Source organism: Etheostoma cragini, chromosome 15 (assembly GCF_013103735.1).
Source record: "Etheostoma cragini isolate CJK2018 chromosome 15, CSU_Ecrag_1.0, whole genome shotgun sequence".
NCBI classification, from domain to species: Eukaryota; Metazoa; Chordata; class Actinopteri; order Perciformes; family Percidae; genus Etheostoma; species Etheostoma cragini.
The window spans coordinates 24,011,843-24,024,976 of NC_048421.1; the positions used below are offsets into that span (position 1 = coordinate 24,011,843).

General features: G+C 43.4%; 2 protein-coding genes and 1 long non-coding RNA gene across 4 annotated transcripts in view; 1 reads left to right on the forward strand and 2 right to left on the reverse strand.

The window, feature by feature from the left end:
* slc25a23b (solute carrier family 25 member 23b) overlaps window positions 1-3,836 on the reverse strand; it is a 10,385-nt gene extending 6,549 nt beyond the window's left edge. The window contains exon 1 of the mRNA XM_034894180.1: window positions 3,162-3,836. Within this exon, the coding sequence (XP_034750071.1) occupies window positions 3,162-3,374 (213 nt within the window). The 5' untranslated portion in view covers window positions 3,375-3,836. The remainder of the gene's footprint in view (window positions 1-3,161) is intronic.
* Window positions 3,837-5,290: 1,454 nt separating this feature from the next.
* Window positions 5,291-12,434, forward strand: gps1 (G protein pathway suppressor 1). Of its 2 annotated transcripts, none has more exons than XM_034894178.1 (14): window positions 5,291-5,452; window positions 6,902-6,994; window positions 7,802-7,983; window positions 8,106-8,270; window positions 8,814-8,949; window positions 9,084-9,161; window positions 9,384-9,444; window positions 9,771-9,856; window positions 10,362-10,456; window positions 10,551-10,656; window positions 10,804-10,884; window positions 11,093-11,230; window positions 11,324-11,458; window positions 12,057-12,434. In XM_034894178.1, exons 1-14 carry the CDS (start codon window positions 5,420-5,422, stop codon window positions 12,129-12,131), a joined length of 1,464 nt encoding a protein of 487 aa, XP_034750069.1. In that variant the 5' UTR covers window positions 5,291-5,419; the 3' UTR covers window positions 12,132-12,434. The 2 variants fall into 2 exon arrangements, with proteins under 2 accessions (XP_034750069.1, XP_034750068.1); XM_034894177.1 differs by having other exon boundaries at window positions 5,420-5,452; window positions 9,771-9,865.
* Window positions 12,435-12,701: 267 nt separating this feature from the next.
* Window positions 12,702-13,134, reverse strand: part of LOC117958011 — a 1,295-nt gene continuing 862 nt past the window's right edge. The window contains exon 2 of the long non-coding RNA XR_004659635.1: window positions 12,702-13,134. This exon is cut by the window's right edge and continues 116 nt beyond it. This is a non-coding gene — a long non-coding RNA (uncharacterized LOC117958011).

A 13,134-nucleotide genomic window follows, 5' to 3' on the forward strand; every position in this document is an offset into this window, starting at 1 on the left:
TTCAGATACAGTATTAGGGGACCACTAAGGTCTATATAAAAGCATCCAAAGAGCACCATGTCATGGGACCTTTAAAGAAATGCACTCAACAAAGAGAGTTTTTTCCTCCCATCCCAGAATGCATCCATGGTGTAGCCAGACAAGTATGTTGGTAACGTAGACGGCAACAACGCGACAGGGGTCAGGGGTTAGGGGGGTGCATAAAGAGTGCAACAGATACACAAGTGGACAGAAAATAAGGCAAGGTGCTCCTGGTGAAAGTCAAGAAGGAAACCACATCTTACCTGGCTGCAATATAATCCCTCCACTCTTGATTAGAAGATAGAGAGAGAGAGAGAGAGAGAGAGAGAGAGAGAGAGAGAGAGAGAGAGAGAGAGAGAGACTAGTTCTTGTGCACAGCAAGATGAGAACACACTCATACTGTTACTTTTCTGTGCCTTTACTCATCACTAATCAGTATTTTTATTTTATAAATTTCATATAGCTTTTGTCCTTTGTCTCTGTATTTGTCTTTGTCTTTTTTGTAAAGAGTACTGAGTTATTTCACACTCAAAATAAATCTAATTAACTTAGTAAATCCAGTCTGTTTAAGTTCCATGCTTTTTAGGTTACTGTAGCACATTATTTGAATGAAAATGCAACTTTTTTACCTTAAAATAAGAGCTTAAAAATCCTTTACGGTCACCTTTTTAATGGCTGTAGTCTGGATGGTGTGGATGGCCTGGCTCGTCTATGTAAAGGTCGTTTTATGGTTTTGCAACGAATCAACGGCGTACAACCGTAGACCCCCACAGACCCCTCTGCGTCTATGCCGGACCCTAAGCCGTCGCTCGGTTGTGGCTTAGTAGCATTGCATTTCGTCCCGACTAATTTCCTCGTTCTCCTTCTCCGTAAACAACATGAAATCAAGGATTCTGCTGCAGATGTCTCACCGTGGTCAGAAAGAACAGGGGACACACTTGCTGTCTTCCTAACCATCCAAATGACTTCAGTGCTTCAGAGTTGAAGACAGAAACATGCTCGTTTCGTTCGGACTCAAAAGACAAATCTGATTGGTGGAATGCGGGATGAGCGTGACTAGAGTCTCTCAAGATCTGAGGAACATCTTTCAAACTGACCTTTGTGGGTCTGAAGGGAAGATTCAGCAGCTGCACGGCCGATTTCTCCTTAAAATGTCTTCAGAAACATGTTTCTACAATCTACTATCTACAACTATTTTAGTAAAATGTGGGACCGTATACAGAACAAGATGCCATGACAGTCTGGCTTTGAAATTCCAGAGAAACCAGACCCATGTGACGGGTTCCATCAGCTGCCGTTGCACGTCGGAGTCACTTCGGTCCACACGTCCACACGACCTACTTAACCAAGTTGGTTCACTGCTGGCTACAAGTTAGCATCAGACACAACAAAGGCTGTCAGTGGAATGGGGTTTTCAGTATGACATGTTACGCCGTGAACCGTTTAAATCTGAGCATGCATGACTCAAATCTGCAATCAAATCACATCGGGGGGGGGGGGGAGCCTGTCCGACTGCAGCCGTCTGGTTGGTGTGTCAGGGCCTCTACAGACACACTGTTAAAATATTCATCAGCAAAGGGTTAAATTCCACTGCAAAGTGGAACAGGTTGTCTTTATATGGTGTTATAACCAGGCCACACAGATGACCCAAGGCGCTCGAGTTGAGTGACTGTTTCATGCTCATATTACTATTTAAAGTAGTTAGCTACTCTGCCTTTAACACTTTCAAACACCATATACTGATAATATAAAGTTCTACTGCTGAGGATGCAGTTTCTCTGCTGGTAATTATGTAAGATAAGAATATTAAGAAAGTATTGCTTATTGCCTCTATGATGATACAAGAATAAAATGATTGATAGAGGAATTCCATTTAGCTGCTTTAGTTTCAGGGTCCTGGTATTGTTCACACTAGCCAGGCTAGTATTCAAAAGGAGTATAACCTTTGAATTTGTACATAGTCTGTACTGTACGAGGTACAATTCCAGTGAATTGTTTTCCCATCAGCACTTCCAACGTGTGGGTGATTCAGGATGTGGTCAAAACAAGTTACACACAAACAGATGATCACTGCAAACGGACAGAGTCAAATCACGAGCTGCCTTTGATTTGTTTGTCAAATGGGAAATGGAGTTCACTGTGAACACTGTTGCTAGGCACCTGAAAACAAAGTGGATTGCTCTATTTTTAGGAGTTTTTTGTACACCAGGTAGGCTCCCTTGCCTAGCTCTAAAACTGGCAGAGTTGTTGTCGGACTCTGTGGGAATCAAGCAGCCTGATTGGATGGCAGAGATTCAAAGCAGTGGTTTAATATGAATGAGTCACGGCTGTAAACGGTTAAATCTCAGGGTCAGATTACCTGTAGCTTTTAGAAGCCTAAGACTTTAGCTCTTCTAAATGGAACTTGTAGCACAGTGCTGCTGAGACAGTGAACTAAGTACCTGGTGTTATCCTACCTCATTTAGACACTGAAAAAGATCAATTTTGGCCCCTGAGGATGGCCTACCTTCCTTATTATAGGCCTATGAGTAATGACCACAGGGGCCTCACCCTGTCTTCATATCATCTTTCCCAATATTGATTTACTTACCACAGAATGCTTTTCCTTGTAGCTGTGTGCATCTCTCTCTATCACACACACATGCATTAGTAAAAAAATTCTGTTTTTATATTGGACGTTGGATATTCAACATATTCGAAAATTCTATTCCTATTCATGTCAAAAGACTTTTGTTGCACTCAGCTGACTCTCTTTTACACATTGCACAAAACCTAGTTTTTCAAAAAAGAGTGTGTAAGAGTTAGCTGAGTGCAGCAACACTGTTTGGACATGAATGGGTCAAAAGGGCAAGCTGCATAATATTTTTTTTGAATGAGTCTCATATCCAACCTCCAATATAAAACCAACTTTACCAAGGTGGCTTATAAAGGGTAATATTAATCTATAGGCCTATATAGTCAGTCATCCCTGCTTGTCTCTTTCCTGCATGCCAATAAAGCAGCTCTGAATGGGGCAGAGTGTATTGGACTGGAGGAGTGGAGCCTACTACACCTGTCCTATGGTCCTATGGTCCTAGTATCAGCACCTGTCCTCTCTGTCTCCCGGGGACTAGCTATTGTAACACCGGTCTTTGCCTCACCTCCTCCGCCTCTCCCCGGTGCAAACCACGAGCTGCCAGTCCGGTCCTCAGTTCATTGATGTCCACCCTGCCATCTTGATTCAAGTCTAGCTGCTTGAACAGCTCCGCATATTTCCTCTCTCTGTCCGGGTCCAGAGCCGCTCCGGTCTCTCGGTTTTCTTCGTTTCCTCCGGGGCGAATGTGGCCGCAGGTCCCCTTCTCGTCCTCGCCCATGTGAAAGAAAAAGAGACGGCTTTCTTTACTGGTCGACAGCCGAGCATAACACTGTCAGGAGTGAAAGGAGTGCGAGCTTTATCTGTCCTAGTTTCCAGAGAGACCGGACCGCTAGCTCACAACCCAGCGGGGAACAGAGATGTCAAAGCGGAGGAGAGGCGGACCGTGGCCGCGCTGTTCGCCCGCTTCCCCTGCGGAGGAACTCCCCGGCCCTCGGGGACGGCTGGATGTGGTTTAGACGAGCTCCTGTGAGACGAAACACCCGTATCAGTTAGCCTTCATGGGCTGCTCTAGCCCACCGGCACGCGGACATCCATAACCTCGTTCAGGAGAATGAAAGGTCCGTCCCAGCTCGCGGATAAGCAGCAGCCGGTTTACCGCAGTCTGGAAAACCAACGCTGACACATCTGTCCGAGCACGAAGAGCCTCATAGGCTGTTAATGTCGTCAGGTTATTATTATTATTATTATTATTATTATTATTATTATTATTATTATTATTATTATATGCCCATTAGGTTACCTGTATTAACAACCAGTAAGGTCATAGCCTACATCCTACACAGACGTCGCATTTACCTCCACCCATGAACACACCGACTCCCTCTGACGCCCGCATTGGTGTGGCTATAGGTTGATTTAGTGGTATAGAGGGCGCGCTCAGATAAGACATACCACAACTCAGAGGTTTAGGGTTCGAATCCCACCTAGGGTCGATTTCTTTCCTTTCTTACCTAACTGACAGAAAAGCCCCCAAACTAATAATAAAATATTTCCCTCGCCTTAAATTTTCTAATTCAAGTTTCAAATCCATGTTTAAAACAATTCCATATTGAAACTGACATGTATTTTGAGTCTCTTAAATTAGTAACAAATAAGAAAGTTATAACTATATCTATAACTATATCATTTTGGGGCGTCTTATTCAATTTTATAGCATTTGAAAACCAAATTGAAGTGTTTTTGAAATAGTATTGAGTAAAAGTTGACATTTCCCAGTCTGTGATTATCATCAACATCCATTCCTTTCATTTTAGTCTCAATAATTCCTAAATTCTGCTTTTCGAACTCAAACATTAGGTAGCCCATAATTTCCTATAAATTAGGTTTATTGAACAGAAATTCCAAAAATCACTGTGAAACTAAAGTTAATAAGTTAGTGTTGTGTAGTGTTGACAAATATTGAAAAAAAGCATCAAAAGTGTTGCAAAAAGAGACAAAAACGTAAGAAAAAGTTAAAAAGATTGATAAAAAAAATCATAAAAATATGAGAATACTTTTTCTAAAGGTATAGCAAATAGATCATTATACTTTTGCTTCAGTGAAAAACTTGATCACCACTGATGTTGAAGTGAACCACTGATAGCTTATGGGATATTAATAGCTTTAATATTGGGGATTGGGAGCTGTGACGTGCAGCAGAGGACAGTGAAGAGCCTGGTCAGCATTCACAGGATACACAGGGTGTGGGGGGGGTTCCAGGGCATCAGGACCTTAATCGCAGCCCAGTCTTCTATGAGGGCTAGCCTCGCTCAGTGCAACAGTCCATTTGCACCACATACGCCTGATTTGGTCCAATTGAATCTTTATCCAGGTCGTCAGATGATGTCACAAGGATTTTAGTCAAATATTGGAATGTGTACACACTAACCCAGGGACAAGATCTATAGATTAGATTCAGTCAATCAATCAAATGTGTCACATGAAATCCCACAAGTGCAATTCCAGTGCTAGCATGTTGCCTTTAGCAAAATAAATACGCCAAACAATTTTTAAGACAAATTAAAATTTCAATCTCTCTAGGAAACAGGTCTAAAATCCAGATCATTAACTCTTAACGAAGTGCTCAACCTAGTTCAATACAGTAGATGGCGACATATCACTTTAACGCTGGAGTTGAAGCCCGCTACTTAACAACGAAGAAGCCAAACTGAACCATCACGCGACCCGTAGCAAGAAAAGTCCCACCAGAGCAGTCGCGCATCAACATCTTCATAATATATTTCCCCCCTAACAAGAGCAACGCATAAGTCAGACTAAAATAGGATGCCTTTGCCTGTGCAAGTGTTTAACTTTCAGGTAAGTCTTAAGTTTACAACCAGCCAATGTTGCGGGAAACATGACGTATCTTCATTGACGTTACCAGTGGTGGAACCCTAGCTAGCAGCTAACTAGCTAGGGTTAACCTATAACGTTAGCTAGCTACGGTTCAGTTTATGGTTAATTTAAAGATCATGATTACAGACCACGCAAGGACTGTATCATGTGTTCGTTATGTTGGCTAGGTTATGCGTGTGAATATTCTACGATGCTTTGTTGTTTGATTTAAGTACATTTTAAGGATTTACGTAAATACTTCTTAAAATTGGTTGGCGTATTTATTTTGCTAAAGGTAACGATAAGGTTGGGGTCCTTCCTAACTTAGCTAACCTAGCTAGCTACAGTTACCTTTCCATTAACTTTACGGAAGACATGAGAACTATATACTGTTTTACAGAACGTTTTAAATTCATTTATGTTTGCCACTAAACCCTTTGAAATTGAAAGCTAGTTTTCTTTGAGTTTGGAACTAAGTTCCAGGCTAACAACGGACTTAAGGCCTCCTTTGGCTTAAAACGCTAGCTATGCAACACATGACCATAACGTGTTAATAAAGCTAGCTGTCACTGGTTTAATGACCTCTTAGGTTTGAGTATTCACTGAAGGTAAACATAACCTAGACGGAAGAACGACGTGTGTTTATCATGTTAGCCTGTAGCTAACGGAAGCTAGCTAGCAGTGTCAAGCCAACTTCCTATATTAGCTAGCAGTCTGTCACATTAGCTCTAAATAGTAGCTAGCTAGCCAGCTACTATTTAGAGCTAATGTAACTAGCTAGCTAGCATTACCAAAATGTACAACCCTTAGAGTATGCCCGAGGTTTTAGGCATGGGCGGTCAAAGAGTTATGAAGCTACGGGCTCTCTTTCTGTTTGTGCCGATAAAGATTTGACGCTTCGGGGCTTTAAACTCACCGCCGGAACAAGGCCCTCTGGCGGCTTTTACGGCGTACAGCAGCGTTTCAACCCTGGAGCTGGAGCACAACAGCAGCTCTCTGATTGGGATAGTTAGTCTCAGGATGTGTGGGATTAAGGTCTATGACTCCTTAGCGCTATTAAATCTAATACTTTTGAAGGGCTAAAATCACTGATAAATGCCTTGTCCAAAAACCCTAAATATAAAGTTTTTTTACATGAAATATCAAGGTACCTTTTTGGTGTTATTTAGTCCCAGTGTCCTGTGGGCTCATGCATTTTAACTTTATTTATTACATTTCAGTTGGATCTAAAGTATCTTCCAGCATCACAGCAGCCAGAGAGGCTTTTATCAGTGGAAAACTGAATCTAGTCATGGTCTTCTCAATGCCGAATAAATATATGAAAATAGTTTTTACAGTTCTCGTATTATTTCGACGTCATCGGGCTATAAAGTGGATCGTGTATTGCATTGGGATTCCTGCTAACCTCTGTGCCTGGTGTGTTTCTCTCAGGGGTCTGTGGAGCCCATGCAGATAGATGCAGACCCCCAGGAGGACCAGCAGAATGCTCCGGACACCAATTACATAGTGGAGAACCCAACACTGGTACTGACCTCACTTTCAGATAAACACACTTACCCTAAACACACTTACCCCTAACCCTTAGTGCTGGCATTCAGTGGAACTGTTTGTCCAGTGACAATCACTCTGTGTGTGTGTACTCAGGGGCCAGTAGGAGATTCTGATGGTATGATAACCTTTTTTTCCCCCTCCATTGAACATGATGTATTTTATTTTTAAACGCACACCGGCCGGGAGAAGGTTTTCTAAACTGCCCTTTCTGACCTTGACAAGTCATTAAAAAACGGCTCATACCTGAGTAACACTCTTATTTATAGCATCAAGGGCACTTTGAAACTGTGACTTTTTCAAACCACGGTATTAAATTACATGTCATTTAGCTGACTTACTTAAACTTAAAACTTCAATTTGTTATACACGTCAGAGGTCGCATGCCTCTGCAGCAAGTAGGGGTTAAGTGTCTTGCTCAGAGACACATTGGTTGATTTTCGCAATGGGAATCGAACCCAGGTCTCCCACACTGCGCCATCATCAACCTTGTGTATATATATATATATATATATATATACCTTGAAACAGGTAACCGGCCCATGCCTACTCCTGTGGAAGTGAGGGTAATCCCTGTTTTCGACTACTGTAACCGGTCAGAAATAATACATTTCTCAGAATTTTAGGTGAGCTCTATAAAGAAAACTAAACCAGCTAACCCAAATATTTTCACATACAGGGACGTCACTTTAATCTAACAAGCCTGTCGAGTTCTGTTGTCAGCTGAACATTTCAGAGGAGCGGTTGTGACCTGGTTCTCTCCCGTTCCCTCCCTGTGTGCAGGACCTGGAGCAGTATGCCACCAGCTACAGTGGACTGATGCGCATCGAGCGGCTTCAGTTCATCGCTGAACACTGCCCTCAGCTGCGAGTGGAAGCCCTGAAGATGGCCCTCACCTTTGTCCAGAGGACCTTTAACGTCGACACTTACGAAGAGATCCACCGCAAACTCACAGAGGCCACACGGTATTCTACTCCACAATCCCCTAGCTGCTTTAGAGAGAGACTCCTTTGAAAGAGTGTAATCCTGATTTAAAAACCGATCATGTTAGCAAGGTGTAAATTGTTTTGTGTGTGTGTATGTGTAGGGAAGTGCAGGGTGTGCCCGACACAGTACCCGAAGGTGGGGTTGTTCCTCCGCCCCTGGACTCCGCCTGGACCGAGTCCACCAGGAAAAAGGCTCTGCTTAAACTGGAGAAACTGGATACCGATCTCAAGAACTACAAGGGAAACTCCATTAAAGAGAGCATCCGGTACAATGGCACACTGTTTATTGCACTAGTCAACATGTACAGAGTATAATACATTGTACACTTTTTGTAGATTTTTGTATTGTTTTGAACAATTAAAACACTTAAGCAAGAGAAAAAGGTATGTAGCAAAGAAACAGTGTGGGTTATGTTACAGTAAATGTTCCATTATTACCTTAATTCTGATCTAAGTGGGTTAATAAAATCCATTCATCCTTTCAAACATTTATCAAATATGTCCATCTTAAGTCTCAGAGCAAATGTACATTTTTCCATGTCAAAATTTGTCATGAATCACATTGTGGTTGCCCCCTGATTAAGCCATTTTTTAGTAAGGTAAGAGTTAGGTTGAGATTGGGTTAAATATACAACAAAAAGTTCCCATTTCACCAGCACACGGACACCTTGCGGGTGCTGATAGCAGCAGCTAGAAAGTAGTTCCTGGGTCTCAAGACCAACAGCACAGAGGTTTCAGCTTAGTCTGCTTTCCTCTCGCTCTATCTCCCTCTCACCTAACCCCTGTTGTCCCCCCCCCCCCCCCTCCAGGAGAGGCCATGATGATCTGGGGGATCATTACCTGGACTGTGGGGACCTCAGCAATGCCCTCAAGTGCTACTCCCGAGCCAGAGACTACTGCACCAGTGCTAAGCATGTCATCAACATGTGTCTGAATGTCATCAAGGTACAGTCAAGACAGTTTTCCTTTTGCTCACGTGTCATGGAAAGCAGCGTGGGGGAGGAACCACGGGGAGGGGTTTGAGCTGTTCGCCCAAACAAAGTATATGAAGGGGTAAATCCTCTGGTCTGTGCCCACAGGTTAGTGTTTACCTCCAGAACTGGTCCCATGTACTGAGCTACGTCAACAAAGCAGAATCCACACCAGAGATAGCAGAGGTGAGCGCCGCTGTGTTACATGTCCCACTTTTAAATCATAGAAACATTCATTTCAGGAATGGGTATTATAACTAATAACGGTCAGACTGTAAGTAGTCGCAATGAGACAGAAAACCAGTTCATGCTCCCATTTTTTAAAACCTGTAGAGTTTTTTTTGTTGGTCTTCCCTTTTTGTTTTTCAAAGGTTTGTACTAACTATGGTTCTGTTTCTTTTCGTTTAGCAAAGAGGAGAGCGAGATAGCCAAAATCAATCAGTCCTCACCAAATTAAAGTGTGCTGCAGGTAAGACGGCTCTACGCTTTGTTATGATGATGTCAACTCAAGTTGAGTTTGGAAGATCAGACAAAGGTGCTGACACACCGAGCATCCAGCCGAGAACTAGTGGCAACGAAGGCCAACTGGCCTCGCCTCACGTCTCCTTTGTCTCGGCCAATAAGTTGCATTTGAACACACTGTCAAGTTAGCTGTCTGCTAACAAGGTCTTAACTGAGTTCTTGTATGAAAGACCTGCTACAAAATGACAAGTCATCGCTCTCTCTACAGAGAGCAGTTAGCCATCAGGTATGGAGGATATGGTAGTTGTCTTACGTTGTGTGTTGGTGTTTCAGGCCTGGCCGAGCTGGCCTCTCGGAAATACAAACCCGCTGCCAAGTGCTTCCTGCAGGCGTCCTTCGACCACTGTGACTGTCCAGAGGTGAGTGATGTAAGCCAACGCTGCCCTGCTTCTACACCTTGATCATGGGATCATATACTTTGAAAAATACCAATTGCAGTGTTTTCTCTAGCTTTGAGGAAGACTTGGGTGTTTGTATTTGGCGGGGGGGGGGGGTTAGACGTCCTTCAAGAAAATGTTACTTATTTCTATTCGTGAAAAGCTATTTCCTTTATACATCTGGCGTCTCTTTGTAGTCTGTTTCTGTCCCTTTTATGGTAGTTTTGCATCATTTTCACATCATTTTGGTCGAATATTATTTCCATATCTGTAAAACGTTAGAAAAGCCATCGCAGATCATAAAGTAATAACACTCCAAAAGCTTTAAGACTTGCTAAGAAGTTCAACGGCAATGATATATAGATCTGAGAAAACTCTTTTACAAGTACAGCCTTACAAGTAGACTGATCTAATTCCGACTGCTGGCTTACACACACTAACACAGAGCTGCTGAGTAATGTGTGTGTCTGTGGCTGTGTCCCTGCAGCTCCTGTCCCCCAGTAATGTAGCAGTGTACGGAGGCTTGTGTGCTTTGGCCACGTTCGACAGACAGGAGCTCCAACGTAACGTCATCTCCAGCAGGTGGGAGGAGTCGGTCAGTGGGAACTGAGAAATATTTTTGCTACATTAAATAAATAGAATCTATCGTAATGCTTTTTTTTTCCCCTGTCCTCAGCTCCTTTAAGTTATTTCTAGAGTTGGAACCTCAGATCCGGGACATCATCTTCAAGTTCTACGAGTCCAAGTACGCGTCTTGTCTCAAGCTGCTGGACGAGATGAAGGTTAGAGCAGAAACACACGCTAAGAATTGTTATGAATATGAAACCTCAGCAGTGTGAGACCGTACAGAGGTTATGGGAGTACATGGCAACATATGTGATCATTGAGAGTTGATGTGTTTGGACGAGTGACTGTGGTGTTTGCTGCAGGATAACCTCCTGTTGGACATGTACCTGGCCCCGCACGTCAAGACACTGTACAGCCAGATCAGGAACCGAGCCCTCATTCAGGTGAGACAAACTACACACAGATAGACAGACACACAAAGAGAGAGAGAGACATACTACTACTTGTTAGCTTAACCATATACTGTACATTGCTGTTTGTTGTCTTCTCTCCATGTTTTTGTGCTGCATCACTGACTGCGTTTACATTATATTCCGATTTTTGCCTAACTTCTGTTGATATAATAAAAAGAACGACGTGTTGTGTGTTCAGTATTTCAGCCCCTACGTGTCAGCAGACATGACTAAAATGGCTCAGGCCTTCAACACCACAGTAGCAGCTCTGGAGGACGAGCTCACCCAGCTCATACTGGAGGGGCTCATCAACGCTCGCATCGACTCCCATAGCAAGGTGCAACACACACACACACACACACACACACACACACTGGGGGAAATGTTGACATGTTGTGTAATTTCTAATGAGAAATTGAAATGTGGACAGATTCTGTATGCGAGGGAAGTGGACCAGAGGAGCACCACGTTTGAGAAGTCGCTCCACATGGGCAAAGAGTTCCAGAGACGAGCCAAAGCCATGATCCTCCGAGCCGCCGTGCTGCGCAACCAGATCCACGTCAAGGTAGAAGAAACCTTCACCCTTCATCACATTCTACTGAATGTATGCATCTTAGCAGGAGTTATATTAAAATATATATTAGTGCTGTTTAACGGCGTTAACACAAACCCATTTTAACGGCGTCAATTTGAGATTTATTTTTGGCCTAGCGGACTTTGTAGTTTTACATTCACATGCTGTTGCAACAACTATGCAACAATCTAACAATGGTAGAAAAATTACAACACCCACCAGATCTAGCTAAACCGGAAACACAACAGGCACGCCGCACACACAGCGTTTGCCGGCCAAAGAGTAGCAACGTTACGTTATCCCCCCCAGCCCCCCCGTCAAAGTAATTCTTCACCCTTTGACTGATAGGCGGTGTTACACTGTGTGAGAGATTATTTTCTCCAAGTGAGAATGTTGGTGTGAAATTTAACGCTACAGTAAATGATCTTTAAAAAACAAAATAAAAGCATTTAATTGGGTTTAAACAAAGAAACCGCGATTACGTAGAAACATCGACAATTAGACCATTATGTAATAATTGTTACAGGCCTAGGACATTAAAGAGCAGAAGCGTGTAGCAGGGCCTCACTGTGTTGTGTCCACTGCTCAGTCCCCCCCCAGGGAAGGCAGCCAGGGGGAGCTGACACCAGCCAACAGCCAGACCAGGATGAGCACCAACATGTGAGGAGGACGTCTGCATGCTGACTCTGCTGACCCTGATCCTTCATCACCAGGACCCTGCAGCCCCACCCCACCCTGTACAGACTCTGATATTCTGGAATGATCTCTGTTCTCCTCCTCGTGGGGTGTAGGAAAGCTCCTCTGTTAGTCTGATCACCTGGACAAGAAGAAAATGTGTTTTGATATAAAGCTGAGCACTTAAGGTGTGTGTTACTGGTAGGAGATGCACTTTGCTCTGCTTACACGTGATGGGGGGGGCAGCATTAACAGAAACAAGGTTTTAAAATAAAAACACCTACTGAAACATCCACTCACTGTCTTGCTTTTATGCATAAGCTCCATTGTCAGCCGACAGCTGGAACAATGCTAGGGTATCTTTTGTGTCTGTAACTAAAGGGCTGCTGCTGTCGGCCCCTCTCAGCTGCAGGTTCAATCCTGTCCAATCCCACCGCACCTGTACTTCTGTTTGTGTATGTGGACTTGAGGTGAAGGATCAGAATGCAGCACGTCACCACTGCCCCCTTAGTATGTGTGACAAATAATAAACTGGTAAATACAACACAGGACAGCATTAGTTGTGGAATATTTTAATTTGAATCTCTTTCCAGTGTATACACTGACACTATAAAGTCCCCCCCCCAGCAGTTTGTTCAGTTACATAGCGAAGAGATGGAACTACAAACTGAAGACAACTGGGAACTCTTCTATTTCTCTCTGTGGGGTTTAGTTAACAAACACAAAATAAAGTGACACAAAACTCGAAGTCAGGCAGTAACACTGGCGTCAACAAGTGCAAAGTCAAACTCAAAGGAAGGATAGAGCTAGAGTACTTTACTGGACTTGTGGGTGTTGTCTTCTTTTTCAAATCTTAAATCTTTTCTATCCAGATGTTCCTCAGGCTCTAATCACTAATGGAATGAAGTGAGAAGGTTGGTTGATGTGTGTGATGTAGGACAGTACAGACCATCGTCCAGCTGGATGTGGGTGGAGCGGGGGGGGGGGGGGGG

Excerpts from the sequence above, each read along its gene's own strand:
- gps1 (XM_034894177.1), top strand. The coding sequence starts at position 5,420 with ATGCCTTTGCCTGTGCAAGTGTTTAACTTTCAG. Across the intron at positions 8,950-9,083 it reads TGTGTCTGAATGTCATCAAG|GTTAGTGTTTACCTCCAGAA; the intron begins GTACAGTCAAGA and ends CTGTGCCCACAG. Across the intron at positions 10,457-10,550 it reads CGTAACGTCATCTCCAGCAG|CTCCTTTAAGTTATTTCTAG; the intron begins GTGGGAGGAGTC and ends CCCTGTCCTCAG.